Source organism: Camelus bactrianus, chromosome 1 (genome assembly GCF_048773025.1).
Source record: "Camelus bactrianus isolate YW-2024 breed Bactrian camel chromosome 1, ASM4877302v1, whole genome shotgun sequence".
NCBI classification, from domain to species: domain Eukaryota; kingdom Metazoa; phylum Chordata; class Mammalia; order Artiodactyla; family Camelidae; genus Camelus; species Camelus bactrianus.
This window is the reverse complement of record NC_133539.1, coordinates 59,807,603-59,831,747: the sequence shown is the minus strand read 5'-3', so window position 1 is coordinate 59,831,747 and position 24,145 is coordinate 59,807,603. Positions and strand designations below refer to the sequence as shown.

General features: G+C 42.2%; 1 protein-coding gene across 15 annotated transcripts in view; it reads right to left on the bottom strand.

The window, feature by feature from the left end:
* The window catches only part of KALRN (kalirin RhoGEF kinase), a 616,794-nt gene that overhangs the window by 164,405 nt on the left and 428,244 nt on the right, over nucleotides 1–24,145 (bottom strand). For 4 of the 15 annotated variants that reach the window (XM_074364800.1, XM_074364803.1, XM_074364805.1 and 1 more), the window contains exon 34: nucleotides 8,898–10,385. The exons of the other annotated variants lie outside the window; for them this stretch is intronic. In XM_074364800.1, the coding sequence (XP_074220901.1) occupies nucleotides 10,323–10,385 (63 nt within the window). In that variant the 3' untranslated portion in view covers nucleotides 8,898–10,322. Of the gene's footprint in view, nucleotides 1–8,897; nucleotides 10,386–24,145 lie in introns of those variants that run through there. 15 annotated transcript variants of the gene reach the window in all.

Below are 24,145 nucleotides of genomic sequence, written 5' to 3'. Positions count from 1 at the left end.
TGCTCCTGGCCCTCAGTGCTTTTCCTTTTTCAAGCTTCCCATTTGCCATTCTTAATTAGAAATGATCTACAGACTCCAAAAGTCAAGTGATACATTTAAAAACTCATGGGGGGAATACAATAAGAACTGTGTTGAGAGAGGAGTCGGTATTTATCAGAATCATTTGAGTTGTCAGGTACCAAGCCATAGGGTAGTTTCCCATACCTGGCTGTGCACCTGAGCTTCTGCTTGCTCCTTTCATTATGGCCTTGGAGCTTCTTTGCTAAGTCTTTCAGTTGCTCTCCTTGTTTATCAGTCCTGGCCCTCGATCTCAGATTCTAACTTTGCCTATCAGATCACGCACCAAACCTGTCTTCCACTCTTGCATTATCTGGAACTCAAGCAGCATGCTCCCTGTTTCTGCCAAGTATGACATTATTCTGCAGAATTTCCTACTCCCCAGTGGTGTAACAAGTCTGGTTGCAATAAAGATGGAAAATATTTCTCTCTGTATTTCTACACACACACACACAAAAATTGCACTTGTTCTATACTATGCAGTTGTACTTGTAGTACCTACTATGTGATTGGCCCTAGGACAAGTAGGGGGGGGGTACAGCTGCGAAAAAAGCAGACAAGAATCTTTACTTTCACAGAACTCATTCTGTAGCAATGACAAATCCAATTACTAGTATGATTTGACATGGATCCTATAAAATTGCTGGTTTTTTATCTAGATAATGAACTACACTTACATGTAAGTTCTAATGTTTTTGCATCCTATACTTTTAATTTTAGTTCAAGATTAAATTTTTATCAGGATAGGCCAAAAGATTGTTGACCCATACTAGATATGGTCAGAAGCTCCCCTCCTGAGCACATGTGTTGATCCAAGAAAATAGAAAATAATCAAATGCCACATTTGATCTCTCAGAGCCACACGGAGAACATGACTTTGTTTGCCATGATGTCAACTGGTCCTTGGATTAAAACCTGAGCTGCAATGAACTTGTCCCATGCAGCCCTTTTCTAGAGGGCTAGCCAATGCCATTTGAAACTAATTTTTCTATATAGCTACGGAAGATGACTCTCTGGACTTAGTCCTATAATGTATCTCTCCAGAGATAAGGCTTTGCATTGGGTGGGAGGCTATTACATGATGAATGGGAGGGTGTGTGTGTGTGTGTGTGTGTGTGTGTGTGTACATGTGTGTATGCACACTAGTACCCTGAGCTCCTCTTTTATTTGGCTTCAACCTCAAAAGCTTGTCTCTTGAGGGCAAACTGATGCAGCTGGGAGGAGAAAGCCAGCTTCTCCTTAACTCCCCAGCCTGCTGCCTAAGTTTAATGAGTCTGAAATGGGGTTTGCAGAGGGAAAATGGGGAACCTATATTTACCCCACAATTGTGATTGAGCCATCTTCCTGCCACTGGGGACTCAGATCTAGGTTGAACATATCTGTTAACTTGGGCCCAAGGAACAGATTCTATATGACTTAACATATCAATAATCTAGGATGAATTCCTGTACCTCTTCGCTGGGTCTCTTGGGGCCCTGTGCAATTTTTTGATAAAGAGAACCAGGACTTTTTCTACCTTTGTACTGTGAATGGCGTCTGTCTCCAAACAGGCATGACTGGAAACTATTATTCCTGTTGCTGAAACTTCATCAAGCTAGACCTGAGAGGCTCTGCAGTCTGCTGGGAGTCAGGGGAGGCAACCAAAGGGAATTCATATCTTAAGCCTATAAAGTACAAAACAAATATCACCCCACACTTCTCAGAATCTGCAATGCTCCTTTGAGCTTCCAGGGATTTATGAAAAGTGTAGTCCATGAACTCTTGGATCTTCATTTTATAGACTATTTATACTTGGATCATATGTGGATTTATTTTTCAAGAATCTTACCATATGAACTTTGAGGGATGTCTGGTCACACCATAGGTGAAGTCCTCATCAGACTGAATGGAATCTCAGCAACTCTAACCTAGGCCATATCAGAAAGGCTCCCTTGGACTCCTGGTGGAGGCTGGGGGAGTAGTCTGGGGTCCCACATGACTCCTGGGGCATCCTCTTGGCTCCAAAGGAGGCATAAAGACTGGGGGAGGGGCCATCTTCCCTGAGAGCTCCCACCTGTTCCCTAGGTAAGACCACTCTTCCCCAAGTTTTTGTGCTTTTCTGGGGAGTAATGAAGAAAGATTTCTAAGACCTTGTGTGTGCTCCTAGCAGAACCCTCAATCCTCCCTCTCCTCCAACACTCCCAGCCTCAGTACCACTATCTGCCTTGAGACCATCTGGGATAATTACATTACAATCTGTATTTCCAATTAGGTCAGTCACCAGAACTCAGATCCTCTCCTCACTTCTTCCCTCATCCCCTGCGCTACTTAGAGCACTTTGAAGCTATAGTTTCCACTGTAGCATGAGTCATCATCTGGTATTTTATATATTTTACTTATTTATTTGCCTGTATTCCTATCAGAATATAAGCTCCACGAGGGCAGGAGTTCTTGTCTGTTTTGTTGTTGTTGCCTAGGATAGTGCTTGGAGCATGGTAGGTATTCAACAAATATTTGTTCAGTGAACAAATGATACAATGGATAGCTAGTATTTATCAAAGGTCACTAATTATTAACAATATTACTTCTTTTGTTTTTTGGATAAATGACCCTTTATTGACCTGCAAGGATGTATTAGCCTTTCCCATAGTCCCTGATAGTTAGTGGGACCCTCCAGAACCCAAATCATCACATTACTTTGGGCATAATCTTTGATATCTCTCCCCCATGTCACATGCTTGCCAAAGAGACCCATGTGCCCAATGTAAACATTGGTGCTATTCCATGTCAACCTTCTGGATGCCCACCACCATCCCTGCTTGCATGTGCTTCTTTTGTAAGATGTCTAATCCAGGAGAAAATAGCCAGATTTCTGACTATTTAAGCCAGATGAGGTCTGATGGGAAACTGTCATGTGGCAGTGGTCTAAGCAGTCATTTTTGAAACGCTCATCGGGCTCAATGGGCTAACTGCCTTCTCAGTTTAATTTCTGAATCATTCATTCCTCAGAAGCTAGAAATGCTGGGTTGATTGCCTGTCCTAGAAGACTATGCACCTGCCTGGCCCTATCAGCAATGTTGTGCTGTGCCATTAAACTGGAATGTCACTATTTATATCCTGCAATACCAACCAAGCCCTGCAAGGGCCTCCCTCTTTAATGATCTATTCCATCTGCAAGCTTGCTTGTGTGTCCTTGCAGTGTGGATAGAGAGTCCTCAGATTATTTGTGATGGCCTGGTTTTGAGGCCATATCTATGGCTCTCCAACAAGTCTGTTGGTTGGTTAGTCCCAGAAATACCAAAAGAAAATAGAGCAATATGTCAATATCTTTAACACCAAATGAGAATGAAGGAAGAGTCTTGGAAGTACAAAGCCTCGTATTTCCATTGCTAACTTCCAGCAGCCTTGGAGGAACTTAACTGTGTAAATCAATCTAAACACCTGCTCCTCTTAGGGCCAGGATGCCCATGCAAGTCCTCAAGAATCTATGAGATACCAGAGCAACAGCTGGAGGGCCATACTTGTGGGTCACTCTCAGAGTCAGAGGGCCACACTAGGGAAATCTATGTCACTTCTGCTCCAGTCCCCACTCTCACTTTGGGATCCTCTTACCCTGATTGGTGCTATAGCAACCACCCTACAGAACTCAGCACAGCCAAATCTAAAAACTCCACAGTATGCCTGGGTGTAGGGCGCACTAAAAGGTCACCGTTGCCAGGCAACAGAATCCCTGGACAGCCTAACAAATAGAATAACACTCCTTAATCCACCATCCCAGAAACTCAAAGGCAGATGCATAGAGACCCCCTCCCCCCATCACTGCTGTTTGGCCCTGTGGCTACTGCTACCCATGATAGGCCCATCCATAGCAGGCCTGGCTCTATTATCGCCCCACTAGCACCCTAGATGGTCACTGGTAAGGCTGGATACAGCACCTATGCTGTGAAGGCTCCCTCCAGGCCAGGACAGGCTTGCAGGACTGGCGAAATAGGACAGATCTGAGATCCAGCTGCATATCTGTTCTGAGCCCCCGTTTTGGGATCCCACTATTCACCAAGCCCAGCCTGCAGCAGAGTGGAGTCAGAGCCTGAGCAGCTCCTTTAAGCAGCTGAGGGTGTGAGAGCTGCTGTACCATCAGGTGACCCAGTACAAACCGGAGGAAGGCGTGTAAGTGGTGTTCCATGAGCCACTTGGTCACCAGAACTGCAATCTTATCCTTGTCTTCTGACTGCACTTTTGGTTTTCTAAACTTGTCTTCCTTTTTGGATTATGAATTTAGAATGTACCTAAAGGGTACACAAAATCCTTTTTCCTGGGCTTCAACACCTTTCCCGTGCATGTGTATTTGTGCACACATGTGGACACACACGCCCCTGCACACACTGTGGAACTATGGTCTGTCTCTCTTCTTCTCATGGTTTCTCTAACACTGACCCAACTAACTGAATGCTGTGCCTGCCACTCCATGCCCTCCAACCCAACCTATTTTCTCATAAACTCAATCCTGCGTTGCAGTGGGCATGAACTATTTTTTTCTTAAGGAACAGTCACTTTTATAGCACAACTGGAGTCGAAATCTCAGAAAAAACACATTCACACTGGATCTTTCATCAATATGGAATTTCTAATCACCCAAGTTTTATGATTCTTATATATTTAATTTGTCATGGTCCACAGGTGGACTATCTACAGCAGATATTAGACCCTACACCACCCCCTTGTTACCATGCTTTAGGGCTGCTGATGCCATCTCAGTGTGTCCTCAGAGCTTCTTCCTTACCCCTCTTCTCCTCCCCAGGTGTCTTTTCTTTCCTAATGATGCCTCTTTTATGTTGAAGCTAAAATAACCCATAAATTGGCTTTCTTTGATCATACAGTGAGTACAGAGAATGAAAATGGGGAGAAGCTCACAAGGGCTTATCTACATCTAGAATATACTTCAATGTTGATTATTCTATATAATTTACAAAGTGATTCTAATATATGCCATGTTCTTTGAGGACAGGATTAGTTCTAACTCACTTTCAGAGCCTGCTCAGTGGCTTTCACAGTGGCTGGTACACAGTAAGTACTGAATATGTGCTTATGGAATAAATGAGTGGTCCCAATGGCTGTACGGGAGGAAGATGTCAGAATATCAATGGGTTGAGAGATATTCGAGGGCAATTTTAGAAAAGAAACTTCTAAAACCATGGACTCTTGGATGGTCAAGAAATGAATGGAAGCTGAAGGGAAACAGCTCCGTGTCATTCCATCCCCTCCAACCCAACCTGTTTTCTCATAAGCTCGATCCTGCATTGCAGTGGGCATGAACTATTTTGTGAGATTCAATGGGAGACCTCACTCTCTCACTACGAGGCATCGGTGCAGGACTGGAGAAAACAACAGATGGGCAAGTACTGGAAAACAGGATTTTACCTTTCATGCCCATTTTTTTTGGTAATATTTAAGTATCTGAGAATGTGATTCATCAGCCATCAGATTTAACAAAATCTCTCTCATTTTGCTATGTGTTCTAATGATACAGGAACTTTCAATTATCTCTGCTAATGGAATGGAGGCAAAGGTACACATCATCAAAATGCCATTTCTGTTTGCCTTTCGGGAGTATTATGTGTGCTTCTTCCCCAGCAGGTCTGCTTTCATCCTTAGTTCTAGCGTGGGCTAATAGTAAAATGAGTTAGCATTTTCTGTGTACGATACCTGGTAGCAGAAGAAGAGATATGTGTTTTATGGCAGAGGAAACTCATGCAGAGCTTAGTATTTGTCACAGTTAATCACCCATATGGACAATCTACTTACAGCAAGTGGGATTTTGAACGGAGCAAAATGCAAAGAGCAATGACGTGTCCTGGATTTGAATGGCCCCAGATAGACGCCCCAGGGGGAAGCTACAGCTCGTGCTATGAAGAGTGGTAGTGGGAAAAGAACACTGGACTAGGAGTAAGGGAACTGGGGTTCTCCTCCTTGGTGCCCAAGGGAGGACATTTACCTCTTTGTGTCTTAGTTTTCTTTAATCTACAAATGTAATAATGACATCTGTAACTGTCTACCTAACAGGTTAAACTGCCAAAGACAGCAGTGAGTACAAGGGCTTATAGCAGTATTAAATGCTATGAAAATGCAAAGCACTGATAGACAAACAATGAAATACTGTCACCAGCTTTTTAGGATCTTTCCTTCGCCCTAACTCCCCAATGCTAGGGGTCTTGGGCTGTGGCTTCTGAAACTTATTCCAGTTTAAAAAAAACTCACACTTCTTAAGGATCCTGCTCTTCCAAGATAGCCACTTTGATAATGTCCACGGATCCTAATGAACAGATATATCCTTTCTCAGGATTTTAACAGAGATCTTCCAGCTATAATACCTGGGTTATATATAACCTAGTGGCCTCAAGGTGAGGTCCCTGGACCAGCAGCAGCACCTGAAAATTCTTGGATCTACCCCAGACCTACTTTATCACAAACTCTGAGGGTGGAGCCCAGCAATCTGTGTTTTAACAAGCATTCCAGATGATTCTGATGTATACTCAAGTTTGAGAACCACAGATTTAGCTCAAGGGAAAAATGGGAAAGCTAGGAATTGGGCTCTGGGACATGGTACTGAGAAATTCTTTATTTCTCTGAAGGAGGCAGGGGAAGGCTTATGGGACTTTTCAAATCATACGGCACAGTTGTGTGTACGTACGTGTGTGTGTGTGTGTGTGTGTGTGTGTGTGTGTGTGTGTGTGTAAAATGATGTCCGAGAACATAATTTTCTCAGGGAGGTCTTTCTCCCAACCACCGTACCTAAAACTGCATCCTCCCCTCCCCAGGCACCTCCTATCTCCCTTTCCTGATTTACCTTTCTTCGTAGTATTTATCACTTTCTAATATGCTCTTATTTACTTATTTATTTTGTGTATCATCTGTCTCCCCGAGCTGGGATGTTCACCCCACGAGGGCAGTCTGTTTTGTTCCCTGCTGTATCCCCAGCTCTGAGAACTCTGCATGGTCCCTAGCAGGCACTCAATAGATATTTGTTGAATTAAATGAGTGAATGAATGACTGCTGAACCCGAGAGATGAGAAAATACTGGGTCAGACCAAAACACTGAAACACCTGTAAGCACCCTTATTACAGCACAGGAGCCTTGCCTCTGTTCCTGCTCTGGGCTCTGAAATAAGTCTGCAGACAAGGCTTGGGCAAATGCCACCCTCAGGGGTTTGGTTCACTATCCTGCTTGATTATCACTACAAAGTGTGCTCTCTGGTTTCTCCTAGGCAGGGGATAGTGTACTGACTGATCAATATGTTCATATGGCTGGCTATGCTTAGGGGGCAGTCTGTGGGTGTGCAACAGATGAGAGTGAGACACAGCAGGGATGAAGGTAGTCTAAGAATAGAAATCTACTGAGTGCTGGTTCTCATGCTGCCCCTAACTTGCTATATAGTCTTAAGCAAACTTCTCAGCATTTCAGTGTCTCAGTTTCATCTGTGGATCTCAGTGGTTTCCACGGTCCCTTCTAGGTGTAATTATACATCCATTCAAGTGGTACTTGGTTAATGCCTGTCTCCTCTTCTGGTAAACTCTATGAGGACAGGGCCTGTGTCTATATTTGCCCACCTAGTTCATGATGCCCAGCATCTGTAGGCACTCAAATATTTGCTGAGTGAGCATCTCTGTGAAAACCAAATGGGGACCTCAGCCTCATCAACCTGTGCTCTACACAACTAAGTCCCAGGGACGTGGCTGTGAGTTGTGAAGGCCCTGCCCTGGAAGGGATCTCCAATCACACAGGAAGAGCAGGGCACTGGCTCTGCCTGCCCCTACCAGCCCCCAGGGCACACGTAAGTTGCACAGTTCATTAACGTGAAGACCATAGCAAGGTACAAGGGAGAGCCCAGGCTGGGTACTGGGCCATCAGCTCTGTGGTTTGAAGAAGCATGGGTCTGGGGATCAGAGACCTGAATTTGAATCACAGATCTGCTGTTTTCTAGCTTTATGATTTTGTACCAGTTATCCACTGCTCTCAGCGTCAGCCTGTGCATCTGAAAAATGAAGACAGTACTGCCTGCCTCCCAGGATGTCTGTGAAGATTAGAGGAGATAACGTGCACCATCAAGTGCCTTCCTAGCATCTGGTGTGGGAAAGGTGCTCAGTATGTGGAAGCCTGCTGGTCTGGTCCTGCCTTCCCTGCCCCTTGTAAGGCTTTTTAACACAGCCTCCTCTCCCCAAGAACTGGCCTAAGTTTGTTACTAGCTCATGGGAGTGCCCCAGTCAGTCTTTACACAAGGGGGATACAGATTGGAATAAAAAGTGCTTCTTAAAATATCTACCTTTGGAAATACATATTTTCTCCATTGGCTTCCAGTTTGCTTAATGAGATTTTGAGATTTGTAACTTGCTATAACTTGCTATCCAAAGGTGCGATTTTGTAAATAAAATTTAACAATTGATTATAACTTGAACGTGCTGACTCTTATCACTGAACAGAATGGGTTAGAACTTGACCTCTCTTCTTGGCTGCTTTTGTCTCCTGCCTTGCTCTTTCTCTGGTGGAGGGAGTTGCCCTCCTGTTCCTGCCCGCCCCCCTCCACCTTCCCCACCACACTCATCTACTTCATATAGCCATCTTCATTCTGGAAGACAAATTCTGCCGCTAGGCAACCAGAAGACAACATCAGTGTGGTTGATCAGTGACTGCAATTGCAGTGGTGCCGCCACCATGCCAGATGCACACTCACTGCATCTGTCCCCAACAGATAGAGCTTTCCAGAAAGTGGGATGGGGTGAATTCTTGGTAGAAAATTAAGGGCCTCAGCACTCAACAGAAAGTATTTATAAATCACTGTATATCAACAGCCTGCTTTAGAATCATTTTATTAGAACACATTCAAGAAAGTGACATATGGAAAAAAGACAGCAGCAATTCTCCATCATGCAAATGCCCATGTTAAGGTTCTCCACTGGATTTAAATTCAAGTACAAAGACAGTCCTTTCCTGAGCCAGGTGCAATTCCAGAGAATGACACTTTGAATTGAGAGCACATTTCCTCTGCAAAGTTCAGAACACTGAACAACTCCCACCCTCACAGTAAGACTGTGAGCTACATGGACGTGTAAACTTTCAGGATTTTAAGGAACCCTTTACCCCAGCCCTCCCCACTAACCCAGTTGGAGGAAGTAAGCCCAACTTTGGGACCTCTTAGAAATAAGGTATAGTCTATTGAAAATAAAGCAGTGGGCCTTAAAAAATTAGAAAATGAATATATATATGTATATATATATTATATATATATGTAATGGAATCATCTTTGCCTCTTGCCTTGGTGTGGGGTTTCCATGAAGCTCTGTGTTGGGCTTTGGGTTCTCTTGAGTGTTTTGGAAGCTGGATGACTTTTAAAAAATTTTTAAAACTTTTTATTATGAAAAATTGCAAACATATATAAAAGTGGAGAGAAAGGTATAACGAACACCCACATCCCCACCATCTAGTCTCAGCAATTATCAACATGTGGCCAGTTTGTTTCATTTATTTCTTCTCCCACTTCCCACCCACCCCCAACAGGAGAATCTGGAAGCAAATGAAGGCTGGGAGGGTCATCTTTGAACCAGACACCTCAGGAGTGAATAATTTTAGGGAGGAGCTAGAAACTCGTGACAAAATCTGGGTAGGTAGAAGCGGATAAAATATTCATTGGGAGAAGTGGTTCCTGCCAATATTTGGGAACAACTGGAGTTAACCCTAATCTTCCATAAATCATAAACATAAACTGTCCCTCCTTCCTCCTCCCTTTTTCTCATGATGTGGGGGAGGCAGGCTAGATTAGAAGGGTGAGTTTTTTCCAGATTGGAACCACTGACAATAGAAACATTCAACCTAGAGAAAAACTCTAGAGACAGGTACATCCCTCCAATGAACCTGCTCAGTCCCACGGCAGACCTTTCAGGCAGCGAGGGCCTGGGGTGGGGGTACCTGGGGTTCAGACTGGGGAGCTGGGGGAGTGCATCAGGCCATGGGGCCTCTCACAGGTCCCTACTGTCCCACCACTTTAGACTTTGGAGAGAAGCTTGGCAACCCCAAATCGCACCCAGTAGAGAAGCAAGGAGCCCCGAGAGGTGAGCCCATGGCCCAGGTGGGCAGATTTTGCTTGGAACATGTTGCCCTCTGAGCAAAGGCTGCACCCCACAACAGCCCTGCCAGAGCAGTCTCAAGAAAGGTGGGTGATGGGAGTCCAGGTGGGAGGTCCCAACGGCGGCACGGCTAACCCGGTGAGCTGCAGGGACAAGTCCCAGGCTGCGCGCTAAACGTAAGTGGAGAAAGGATCTCCAGGTCCCAGGTACCACCGAGGAGCAAGGTTGCCATCCTGTTAAGAAAAGGGCCGGGGCTCTGTGATTTGCATATGACTTTGCAAAAATTTCCATGAGATCCCGCAGCCCTTTATAGAAAACAGAGTTAAACCATCAGTGCAACCTGGTGTATTTCTAGCAACCCAATGCACAGTGCAGCCTGGCAAATACACAGTCATTTGTTTTAGAGGAAATGGAGGAAGCAGAGTGTGTGTTGGACACTGCTTGGTCTGAAGACTCAGAAGAAGCCAACTAGGTCCAGGATCCAGATAAGGATCACTGACTGGCCACTTTTGTTAACTGTCAGAGCTCAAATCCATACACTTTTCCTCACATTAGTTCCCTGTAGAGCACTCCTGCTGTGGCTTCCCAACTTCCAGACAGATAAGGAAGAGCAGAATCAGGAATAATATAAATAGAGATGCATTAAATATGAGGTCCCGTGGCAGTGATCATTAGTGTTAATTTCATACCATTTTCGTTTTGTTTTGTTTTCTTGCTTCAGCTCTTTTAGGGTCCCTCTGCCTTACCAACAAGTCATTCAACTGGAGAAAAGAGACTGAGAAAAATTTTTGCATTTATGTAGCAGCTCTTTAGTAGTAACTGACTTAAAATTCCTATTTCAAGTGTTTCTGGGGTCCATCAAGTGGTAATTTGGAATTTTTCTAAGGCATGTGGTCCATGCAGGCTGCAAGGCTGAGGGAATGGATTACTGACTGAGCGAGGGAGAGAGTGGAAGAGACCCCAACTCCAGTATGGTGACACCATTTCTACCGGTCCATCAGAAGCAATGGAATCACTGTGTCTTTAAGAATGATGGCCCCTCAAAGAGAACCAACTTCTAGTGCTATTGGAAGAGCGAAACATTTTAAAAAGCAATGGCTCTCAGCCAAGAGAAACATTCAAGATGAATTAAAGAATATGACCTCTCATTTGACTGTGGTTCAGCTCATGGTGCCAAAGGCTGCCTTATAGAAATAAGAAACTCTGTTAGTAAGAACTTTAGCCAGGCGAAAACTGCTCATTAAGGGAGAGAGAACATTTCAGCATCAAGCTCCAATGGCAGTTACCCTGAGCCTTGGGGACGGGAGGGGATGCTAAGGATTCAGGAAGGAGATGAGATTCTGAAGAATGCCAGGAGCAGTGTGCATGCACTGAAGTACCTTAGAGCAAAGTGCTGGTGACCACTGAGCTTACTTTTCCCAGGGCAAAAGGGACTCAATAATCTTAAATCGCATTTTCCTTTGCATGATGTTACATTAATGGGAGGTGGCATCAGCTGTTCTGATTAGCTAGTCCCCCACATCACAACTCACTCTCAGTATCAATGTAGTTTATAGATGTGCTATAGATGTGTCTGTAGAATTAATTTTAGTTGCAGTAATAATTTTATAAGTGCTGAATTTGACATTTTGCTCTTTATACAGTGGTTAAAATTCTGAAGGGGGAGAAGAGTTTTAAAACTACTTTTAGTGTCATTATTATTAATAGCTAATTTGTCATTTTTATCATCACTACTACCAGTTGCTAATATTTATTGTGTGTTTACCACGTGCCAGGCAAAGTGCTGAGTGTCTGGCATGCACAATTTCATGTAATTTGCACCACAACCTTATGCAGTGGGTAATACCATTACCCCCATTTTGCAGACTGAAGCACCGAGAGGTCCTGCCCAGGAGCACACAACTAACTGGCAAGTGGAGGGCTGAGATCTGGACTGAGGCTGGCTTGACTCCAAAGCTGTCCTAGCCACTGTGCGAGGTTGCCTTTTGTAAAGGAGACTCCATTTGCTAAATGATATTTGTACGTGTGTATGTTTGTGGATTCCAAAGGTCTTGGAAAACACCCCTCCCATATTTTGAGGATTGATTTTATCTTCGAGGACTTGACTAGAAGTGGTTTGGGTCACTTCATTAATGCACATTCATTAGATTTTACACAGAAACGTTTATCCTCTTTTAAACCTCATGTTGTGATGGTCTCTGTGCACCCACAAATCTGTCTGATGATGGTTCAATACGTGAGACAGCTAAGAATTAAAAGCATGTAGGCAAACTGAACACTCGTTCTCTAGAACTCTGAGAAAACACACACATGTTTACATAAGAAGCCATTATTTTATATGGCTCAGTTGGTACATGGAAAGGGTACTTAACACCAGTGCCCTGTTCTTAACTTTAAAAACAATGGCCATTCATGATCTCACTGAGGTGATTTTTAAAAAATCTGGCCGAGGGCAGACTAGTGGGAAAAGTTTAAATAGAAGTGTGCTTAAAAAAATGGCCATTAATTCTTTCTTGAAATGCTAATGATCTCTATTATTTAGAAAATAACTGTCAGTTTGGAATTCACATATATCCCAAATTCAATCACCCTCTACCTCTGGCATTCTGATTCTGCTTCAGTAGGCCAGTGAGGAGCCTGGGATTAGCTTTTTGAAATGTTTCCCTGGGAATTCCAAGGGTCATGTGGTTTAGAAGGTTTAAGGCAGAGAGAGAACTTTTCTAGGCCCCAGCCACTCCATTCTTGGAAACCCTGAGTTTTGCAGCCTTTCATCTGCATTTTCACATCTACCAGCATATGCAGTTCCAGAAGCTCCTGTCTTTGGTACTTTCCATGAGAAGCAAGAATCAGTGAGACCTGCTTTGAATAGGCCAGTGGCTTCTATGAACCAGATCTCCCCAGAATTATTTTTTCGGGGGGGGGTGCTTAGGTTGAGATTTCTCCCATCTACCTCTATTCTGGTACAGACCCCTTCGTATATAAACACTTTACTTATTTATTTAACATACTGGAGGTCTGATTCTACTAGACACTCATAATACGAGTTTTCTGAGCTATAAAGAGATGTTCTACAGTCCCCAGGTGCACAAGAGACATCATGAGAAATCCAGTGGTATAAAAATAGCCACAAGTGGGGGAATATATTTATTATATCATAGATCTACATCCTTTCTTGTTCCCTAAAGAATATGAGGCAGTTATCTTGAAAAATATTTTTAAATGCATCTTCAGTGGACTATATGTTCTAGATGTTTCTGTCTGATGAGTTTGGAAGCCATGGAGGCAATGATGTGCCTGAATTACTACTCCTGTGGCCAAGACACAATAAACAGCTTCCTCTAAATTCCTGACTTATGTGATGCTCCGCTAGGCACAGCAGACAGGGAGCAGTGGACACAGAACATGGTATGGGCTTGGTTTTTAATTCAGGTGAGTTTCATTCAGTTGGTCAGAAGGGAGGGTTAATAGGACTTACAGCACTGGGGCCAAAATGTGGCTTTGTGTGTTTCTGCCTGAATCATCCAACTGTTTTTGTTAATGGACTCGGTGGGCAGAAGGCAGTGTGCACAGTGGACGTGAGAAAGACTTGGGTTCAAATCTCAGCTCTGCCACTTCCTGGAGGTGTGACCTTGGGCAGGTTATTTAACTTCTACATTTTCCTCATCTGCAAAATGAGGATAACGATACTTACCTTGAAAAAGTGTTGTGAGGATCGAATGAGAGACTATACGTAAATGACCAGGCTTATAGTAGGAGCTCAGGAAGAAATACTGTGGTCACTGTTGGGTGTTTCTGCTCTGGAAGCTTCCTTGGCCTGCCCAGTTACAGCAGGAACTTCCAAGGGGAAGGACTGCATGGTTCTCAGTAGATGGGGGGATTTGTCCTTGGCGGGGACTTCACTGCTCTGTGTATGTTCCTCCTTTACACCCAGGGAATGGCAAATACTAAACTGACTGGCTTAAAAGAGACTTTCTTCACCTCACATTTCAAACTAGAGCCCAGACTGGAAATGTTCCTTGATGGAACCATCAGAATGAAAAATTGAGATATAGAGAAGTTAAAATGTTGCATCGTGCAGGGAGAAAAGACATAAACATCATGAAATATATTTCAGTTTAGCTCTTTTTCAAGAATTGATTTGTATGGCTTTCTCTGCTCCTTCATGCTTCCTACTCTGCCTAAAGGGTCTCCCTTTGGCTCTCCTTCTAGGCATCTGTTCGCTGCTCATACTGACCCCAGGCTCCTCATCCCAAAGTGAGGAAGTTACTGATAAGGACCGGTTGGCCAAGCAGCTCAGTGAGAGCAGGGAGGCCTTGGAGGTGGTGCAGAGCCATGCTGGGGTGTGCTCCTCCTGAGTGACAGGCCAGGGGCTCCCCACTTCCAGAACAGAGAAAAGAAATAAGCCACAGCGAGGAAGAGTCCATCTCTCTGTTTTTCATCTTTCCATTTCTCCTCCTGCTCAGGGAGCTCATGGAGAGAACTATGGGACCAGGCCGTGTGGGAGAAACACCCTTGACAATGCTTGCTTCATGTAATTTTTTTGTTTCAAGTTCAGAAAGGTTAGGAACTGTCTCTTTATTAAAAATTCTTATCACAAACTTTCCCTCTGCCCTTAGACGATGGAGATGAGGGAGGAGGAGGGAGGCGAGGGGTGGGGGAGCTATGTCTTGACCTAATGGTGAACCTGCTGTTTGGAAGCTTGCCGCCCGCACGGGGGTAACCCGTTCCCTTAATGGAGGCTCCCTGTGCCCTCCTACCCCTGGTGCCAGTGCCCTGACACTGATTGCTCTGGAAACCCCTCCCTCTGGAATCACAGTGGGCTAAACCTATCTTGAAACATGTCTGCTTTCTTCCTCGCCCACTGCATAGCTCTTCGTAAAAATTCTTCATGAACTTGAAAGTATATTTCAAGCTTTTCTTCATCTTTTCCACACTTCTCTAAACAGTTGAGTTTGGGGGGAAACCCTGATGAACTCATTGTTTGCCACTCCCCACCCCCTAAATTTTCCTTCGCTTTCCTTTCACTGTCCAAGGTCCTGACCTTCAAACCAAACAAAGTTGCCAGTTCCTCAGCTCACAGCCTTCAATAACCTTGGCCCATTTTGCAAGTCAGCCCAAATTCACTCCCTGGTCACTTTCTCTCATCTTGAGATACTGAGAAGTCCATCTCTCTGTTCCCCACTAGGCACCTGCTTGTCCCCTCGTCCCTGGTTCACTCAGAGGGTGGATCTCAGCAATCATCTAATAATCCTGTCCCTGCCTATCCTTAAAAAATAACATTTATTAGTGGGGTTTTTTGTTAATAAAAGTAATTTGACTTGTCATAGAGAATTTGGAAAAAGCCACCATCCAGAAATAACCACTATTTAAATTTTGGTGTATTTCCTTCATATATACACACGTGAATGCATATATGTAGATACAGATATATGTATACATGCATACAGAAGCACAGACTTGTACACATATATACACATCCACATTCCTTCTAATGTTTAACAGAAAAATTAGTCTTTCATATTTAGAGGGAAAAGGGAGACCCCAAGCAGGTGGGAGATAAAAATAACCCCAGGCTGCAGCTCAGGTAGGCTCTTCACCTGTGCCAGGTGTGGTCACAAACCTTTGGAGCACATGACTTACTGGTTTAGAATGCCATGGGCCTGATGGTCAGGGAAAAATACGCAAGCTATTCCTGCCTCCCAAACCACAGAGATGAATACTTCTCTGAGAATAATATGGGAAACACATCCAGAGACACACAATAATTCATAAATATACACAAACAGAAGTTATACACATAAAACGTATCCATAAAACAACTATTTTCTGAGCACTCTCTGTGAACGCCCAACTCTACCTCAGTGTGTTGCAGACAACACAGGGTACCACATATGAGACTTGTCTCTGTGGGTCTCAGGATTCAGTTGCTGAGACAAACATAAACCCATGGGAAACCACAGCAAACTGGAAGAAGATGCTTTCTCACAAAGTACTGATGGAAGGCACTCCAGAGATCATGCTAATAGTGAGGAAGATGTGTTACAGCATTCTTCCTGAGGTCAGAAACACATCTATCAGGACAGAGAGAGAATTCTGGAGACACAGTGATGCAGTATAGTTTGGTAGACAAAGGTGATTATGATTTGAAAGATCATTATACTTGAAGATAATCACACATATTTACTAGAGGAGAGGTTTGCAGACAGCAAGGGACCCAGGGGAGGGGCAGGACCAGGAGGAAGGGGTTTTCTCATCAGGAGGCTCTAGGTCCTAGAGAATGTTGCTGTGGTTTGGGAGACATGCATCTCCTCTCAAAACTCCCAGGGACAGACTTTATACATTATATTAAAATCTAAAGTCAGGCTGAGGAATTGCCATCACTGTGATGGTCCAGTGGAGTGTTATTTCAGGAAGAGGACAGAGAATGAAAGAGAGCTAAGATGCCTTAGAGGTCCAACTTGGGGGGGGGGGCTGTCTAGACCAGAAGCAGATCTGGGAGAGGATATATGAATTTAGTTTCAGTTCTGTTGAGTAGAATGAAGAGTCACCAAGTGCAGTTATGTCACAGACAGTTGCAAATGTGGTACTGGATCCTACAGCGAAAAGTAAGGGCTAGGAACAGAGATCTTTCAACTCATCATTACAAGAGCAACCTTATGCTAAGAAATGTGGCAAATACAAAGTAAATCATATAACATATGCTTTGGATGTTAAAGAATGATATTCAATTTTGGGGGGAGGCAATATTGGTGACTCAGAGGTGGTGGTAGGGGATTAATATGGAGAAGCAGTGAGCATGTCCTGAAGGAGGCATGAGTCAGGCTGGCAGTGAGGGGTGGTTGGGACATGATTAGGTACAGTTACGAGGCGTTCTGGAAAATGGAAGCAGCAGGAGCAGATCATGACATGAGTGGGGGCACTTGACTGCCATTGTTTACTAGGTACCAGATGCTGCAGTACACAGTAAAGATACAAGCATCATTAAGACCAAGACGTGATTGTCAAGTTGCTCACAATGTAACAGGGGAGAAAGACACAGAGGCAACCAATTATTTGGTAGGCCAGTGAGGTTGCAACCTATAAACTGCCAAAATTCAATCAACCATTTTGGATCCACAGAAATGACAGTTTCATGTGATTCAGTCTAACGTAAGTGCATTGCAATGTGTACAACAGATGAGGGTCTCTAAAGGATCATGTGTAGGAGGGAAAACTATATACACATCTCTGGAGATGGGCCTGTACCTTCTTCTAAGTAAAAGTGCTGCTGAAGGGCTTTTAACAGACATGTGAGATATTGGAAGAAATGTTTCAGGCAGATGAATCTGGTGTCAGTAGAAAAGATAAAATCCCAGAAAGCAGTGGGGGGCATCTACGAGGCTATTTAAAGAATTTAAGCAAAGGGTGGCCAACGCCTGACCAGGGTGTTGAGACAGACATTTTGAGGGAATCACCTTCAGGTCTTGGCAACAGACTGGCTGGCTATCAGAGGATATGCTCCAAATGGATCCACAGATACAAATCTAGGATCTGGAAATTCTTGCTTCTGCCCAAATAGGGACATCAAGCCAGGTTGCTGGTTTGAGAGAAAAAGAAAACTTTCTGGTGCTGAGACTGAGGGAAGCTGACATCAAACTGGAAAAACCTGCAGTGAGAGTGTTCACTATGTCACCATTTGGTCTTGTATTTGCTTGTTGGTTTCCTGGTTTCTTGGAAGAAAGCATTCATAAGGGTGGGGACTGGCTTGTTTTGTTTCACTGCTGCATCTCCAGCCTGGAGCATAGTAGGTACGCAAAAAAAAAAAAAGTTCTGAGTGACTAAATAATGAATACAAACCTGTCATTAGGAATAACATTACCTCAGAGACATACTCTTGGAATTTTTATCATGGACATCAGAATGGAAGCAACAAAAACCTTGTTGAAGGTTGGGGAGGAGCTAGAAAAAGAAGAATCAGGAGAAGTTCCACTGTGGGGAGCAGGAGGTAACAAATGTGTGTCAAATGGCAGAAGAAAAGGCTATGTTTGACAATGTGAGAGAGCAGAGGTGTTGAATGGGTGTGCTGGATGGAGGTGGAATAAGGGATGAGAGCCAGAGCATGTGGATGGATTAACCTTAGACTCTTTCTGAGTCAAGAGAAAGAATGAGAGAATAAAAGGACAGTTACACAACCAGGTGAGATAAGAGTAACTCTGTAACCATCATGCTGAAAAAAAAAAAAAAAAGCCACTTAGTGTTTCTTGGATGCTACTCAATAAAGTCTAAATCCCTTTGAACGGTGTCCGGCGTCTGCCATGATCTGACCCAACCAATAATTCCAGTTTTGTTTCCCAAAGCTCACCTCCCAAACTGCATGCTTCATCAGACATATTCACTCCACATGCCCCAGAGGATACACTTTCCTTCTCCCTTTCCCTGCTCTTGCTGTTTGATGCATTTAGGGTGACTTTGCTCCCCACTCCCAACACTAATGCTGCCTGGATAAACTCTACCCTCTACCCACTTGGTAAAGTTTAACACTGAATCTTCCCAAACTAATCTTCCCAAACTGTAAGTTTTATTTTCTTACTTATATTTGTCCCCAATTTCTAGATTTCTTTCTTACCCACAATGCCAAACACATTACCTTGGGTTTATTTGGTCTTCATTTGTTCATTTAACAAATATTTACTGAGTACCTTCTATGAATCAGTATTCTTTTAGATTTGGTGATGCAGTTGGGGAATAAAACAGGTATGTCTTTGCCCTCACGGACTTAACATCTGGAGGAGGCAACTGTGTGGACAAACAAATGCTTCTATAGTTAATAATGGTGACAGGTTCCAAGAAATAACAGTATAGGATGTTGTGAGAGATATGACTTGGGGAGCAGAGTTAGTCAGAGGCTAAGTTAGTCAGGACAGGCTAAGACCTGAAAGAAGAGAGAGCAGATGGGGTGGACTGTGGCATGAGAGGAGAAAGAATTTTCCAGGCAGAGGAAACAAAGATCCTGAGATGGCAAGAAACCTGACATATTCAAGGAAGGCCAGGAAGGTGGTGAGGCAGGAAACAAGAGGAAGAGTGGCTCCAGTGATGAGAAGTGGACCAACGTCCAGATCATGCAGCCCGCATGGGTCACACTGAGGATTTTGGTATTCATTCAAAGAGCAAAGGGATGCTATCAAGGGCTTGACGCCACAGATGTGAAGATCACATTGGCAGCAGAGTAGAGGAAGGATTAGAGGGAGGTACGGTAAATGTCTGAGGACAAATTAGGAAGCTTTTTTTTCACAGGCCTTGTGTGATAGGACAGTGGATTGCACTACAGTGGATTATACAGACCCTCAACAAATACCAAAGGTGTGCAGGCTCAATCACTAGGAGTGAGAGTCAGTCACTAGGCCTGAGAAGAGTTGACTTTCACCTTTACATATCTGTCCACTAATGTAAACCACAGTCAACATCACCTCAGCTCTCCAGAACCCTTAGGAAATGTGCCTGTCAGGAAAATCAAGTGTTCTGGACTAAAGGTAAACACCAACACCAACTTTTTCTCCCCATTTAAATCTTCTTAATGAATACGTTTACATCTCTGACTCCTTAAAAAGCAACAGACACTGAACATAATTTCCCCTTTTGTTGACAATTACAAACACCAATGTGAGTAATAATTATGGTGTAGTACAAGACACAAGGGAGTCCTAAGGCCTGCTGGGTCACACAGCACTGCTGGTCCCTTCACTAAATAGAACCCAACTGTTGGAGTTTTATTTCCTCCATCAGCTTTTGCTTTCATAGCTTTTCTGCTCCCTCTCTTGCTGTCAGTAGCTCAGCCTTTGTGGCTATTAGTGTGTGTACATAGAAGTAACTTTCTCCTTTTCCAGTTCTCTTATGGGCTCAGTAACTAGATGCCAAAGATAGTAACAATTACATATAAAACTAGGATTTGAGAGGCTTTCCTGTGAGCATAGATACTTAGTTTTGCTATGCAAAGATTTCTTTTCTGGGTCTTGAATCTGTCAGACAACTGAGTTCCAAATGCAATGGACTTGTCATCTTTTTTTCTAATACGCTTCATTGCTTTAACTGTAGTACCTGTCACATAATGTGTAGAGTAAATTGCACAGACAGATATATTTTAAAAAGTCAACTAGTTCTTATTCTTCTACTAAAACAAAGGTAAACTTAGGGATTGGCAGAAACCCACATTATATATAAAGTTTCCATGTTGGCACACTATTCTGTGGAGAAACAAGTGATGAACTGAATTTAAAGTACTAAATGTACGAAATTTCTCATTATGTCACATCACACGAGCCTCTAACTTACAAATGCATTACCTTCAAAACGTCAAATAAGGTGTTTATTAAGACACAATATAGAGAGTGAAAAGACAAGCCACAGAGTGAAAGCAGATATTTAACACATGTACAACCAACACAGGACTAATATCTAGAATATACGAAGAAGTCCTAACATGCTTAAGAAAAAAACCAGACAACTCACTAGATAACTAGGCAAAGGCTTGAACAGGGTCATCATAAAGGACAACATCCAAAGGCCCAATAAGATATGAAAAGATGTTCGGCCAGGGGAAAGCATATTAAAACCATAAACAGATATTACTACATACCCATCAGATACGCAAAATTTTCTGAAGTCTGACTTTATCGAATATACATGAGGACGTGGAGCAACAGTATCTCATGGATACTGGTAGAGGTGTCAACCTGGTACCAACATTTTGAAAAACAGATTACATCATCTACCACCTAGCAACTTCTTGCTTTTTTTTCACCTTGCAATTTCACTCCTAGCTCTACTTCCTAGAGAAACTCAAGTACATGTGTACAAGGATACATATACAAGAATATTCACAGAAGCATTGTTCACAATAGCCCCAAACATCCCATGTACAGAAAGGATAAATAAATTGTGGTATATTCATACAATGGAATACTATACAACAATGAAAATAAATGAACAACTATATACATCAGCATGGATGAATTCCACAAAAGTAAGTGTTGAGTGAGAAAAGACACATACACACACACAAACACACACACACAAGCATACAGTATGATTCTAGCCATATAAAATTTAAAAACAGCCATATTGAAACTATATTGTTTAGGGACACAAATACAGGAGGTAAAATAATAAAGAGGAGTAAGGACATTATTATTATAAATGTTAGGAGAATGGTTACCTCCAGGCAAGAGGACAGGGTTGTGACCAGAGAGGGGCACACAGGGGGTTTCTGGAAAGCTGACAATGTCTTGCTTTCTTGACCTGCATGGTTACTACATGTATGTTCACTTTATAACTATCCATTCAAATGTTTAGTGGTCTTTATGTGTTTTCAGCATATACATTTCACACTAACACATTTTTAAAAAGTTTAATGTAAGCCAGATGTATATGATTAGGAATGCATTTTATCCATAGAAATAAGAGCATAAACAACAATTAGTTAATCAGACAAACCCATAACTCTCCTTAGGTAACAGTATAAATTAAATACCAAACATTTGCATTAAAATAATCGACAATTATACAGCTGTGATAATATCAGTTAAATGAAATATACAAAAACAATAATGAATAAGGGTTATTTTTAAAGTATCTGATTGGAAAAGATAAAAAATATTGATGATGTACTAGATTGCAAGATTGGGGAAAGTGACACTCATACTCAGCTGGAGGAGTATAGATTGGTCCAATTTCTATAGGTGGTGCTCTGACAACGTCTATCAAAAATTTTAAATGCATATTCCCTTTCATGCAGTAATTCTACTTCTAGGATGTTATCCTGTTAATATACTCACAACTCATAACTGTGAGACACAAGGATGACAGTGTTGTTTGTCATGGTAAAAGACTAGAAACACCCATACACCCATCAATAGAGGACTAGTTAAATAAATTATGGTACTATGAGTAATGGAATACTGTGCAGCCATCAAAAGGATGATGTAGCTCTACACGTCCTGCTATGAAATCACCCAGGTTTGTTACATGGAAAACAGCATAAAATAATATTTTTGCTACCAATTGTTCAAACATTTTAAAAAAGAATAAGTATGAGTTTTTATATTAAATAATATCTCTAGAAGAATACCTACATTTTGAACCATGTGTATGTATTATTGCTTCAAAAGTTCATTTAAAAAATCTTAAATGCATGTGCTTAAGGGAAAACATGTTTAATTAGATTATTATGAGAAAGCATAGGAAAGTTTAGGTAAAAATTCTAAGGGAACTTTTGACTAGTTCCCGTCAGAGCTAACAGTCCATTGAAAAAAAAGTCTAATTCTCCATCAAAACAAAATAATTCTTTTGATACAGATATATCAGTAGGATACAGATGTATCAGTAGCACTGCTCTTTTACAGACTGTCCATGATTAGAATAATTATTTTGGGATCAACACTGATACAAAGGAGGAGAAATAGGAAGATGAATTTCAAGGCCAAGCTCAAGTTTCACTTCTGGTGTAAATGTCTTCTCTGGTTCCCAGGCTAAGTTTGTTGTTCAAAGCGGGCATACTTCTGTTATAAAATGTAGCTTATTGTGTATGTATCTAAACCATTGATCTTTGTTGTTTTTCTGATGCCTAGCACAGCAACTGGCATAAAGGAAGTGCTAAGTACAACTGTCTCCTTCTATAAACACATGTAATATGTCTATAGCCGCCCTATTTGGTATCACATATAAGATAGTTGGGGGTGTGAACTCAGAAGACTCTGGGACAAAGACAGAGGTTGTTCTTATGTGTCTTGAATCTCCATGGTATCTTGTCATCAGTGGACACTCAATATAATTCTGTCAAATAAAAGAATGAATTCAGTGTACTGATATATTTGAAATAATTTTCCATTTTGCCTCTAGCTAATTTCATTCTTCTCCATTAACAGAGTTTTCTGCTTGATCAGGTGTTAGTGGTAGGGCCTCCTTAGTTACCCTCTAAATAACACAACCAATCTAGTGGTTGGGATTTTATATGCCCCTCTTAGAAGTACTGTCTTAAATTTAATGTTAGAGAACATATCCTAAAAATCATCTCTTTGAGGAGTTTTCAATAAATTTCTCATGATCACAATAAAGATTCTTAATAGCCTGTGTGTAAACAGGCATAAAAATTGTGACCATTCCTGTTTTGGGAGGTTGTGGGGCAGCTGAGAAGAGTTAGACTCTGTATTACAGATTTCAGGTTCTACAATTTGAAGGAACCCCTTCTAACAAACTATTCTCCACTCCTCATCCCTTTTATTATTATAACAGTTTTCCCTTTTTAAAAAAAGAACAATTTTCTTTTGATATTCCTGTTTTATGAGACAGAAATAATTTTAAAATACTTGGGGGCTATGTAGATACTTCCTAATCTTTCTCTTTGTCTAGAATGTCTACCTGCAATGAAGGTAACTTTCCCTAATCAGGAAATCTGCTGACTGCAACTATAGCCCAAAGGTGACAGCGGTGGGAAATCAAACTTCTGGTTTGAAGTGGTCATGAATCAGGAAATTAAAAACTGGGGGACTACCTTCAAGATATCTCAAATGATCTTTTTTAAAAGAATTGCTGTGTTCTTTTAAAATAAAAACTTACTTCTGTTTTTTTGGACATTTCTGTAACTGCAAGTAGAGACATCCGAAAAAAAAAAAAAAAAAAAAAACCACCAGAAGCAAGTTCCAGTGCATTCTAAAGCCCTCAAAATTGAGCATATTTAGGTTCACATCAGCACAAAAGAGAAAGGTCTAAGCAGGTCACAGAGGCACTTTGTCTATTTGCTCACTGCCATATCCTCTGTGTTTAAATAGTGTCTGCCACACATAGGGGCTCAATGAAGGGCTGATAGATTAATCAACGAGATAAAAGGTAACATACATCAAAATCACAAGGAAAAGAAAAGATAATGAATTTTTAATATCCTCTAGTGCTCACTAAGTCAGACTATTGTCCATGTGTAAGTGAGTAACAGCAAAGAGTAAGTGAAACAATTTTTAAACCC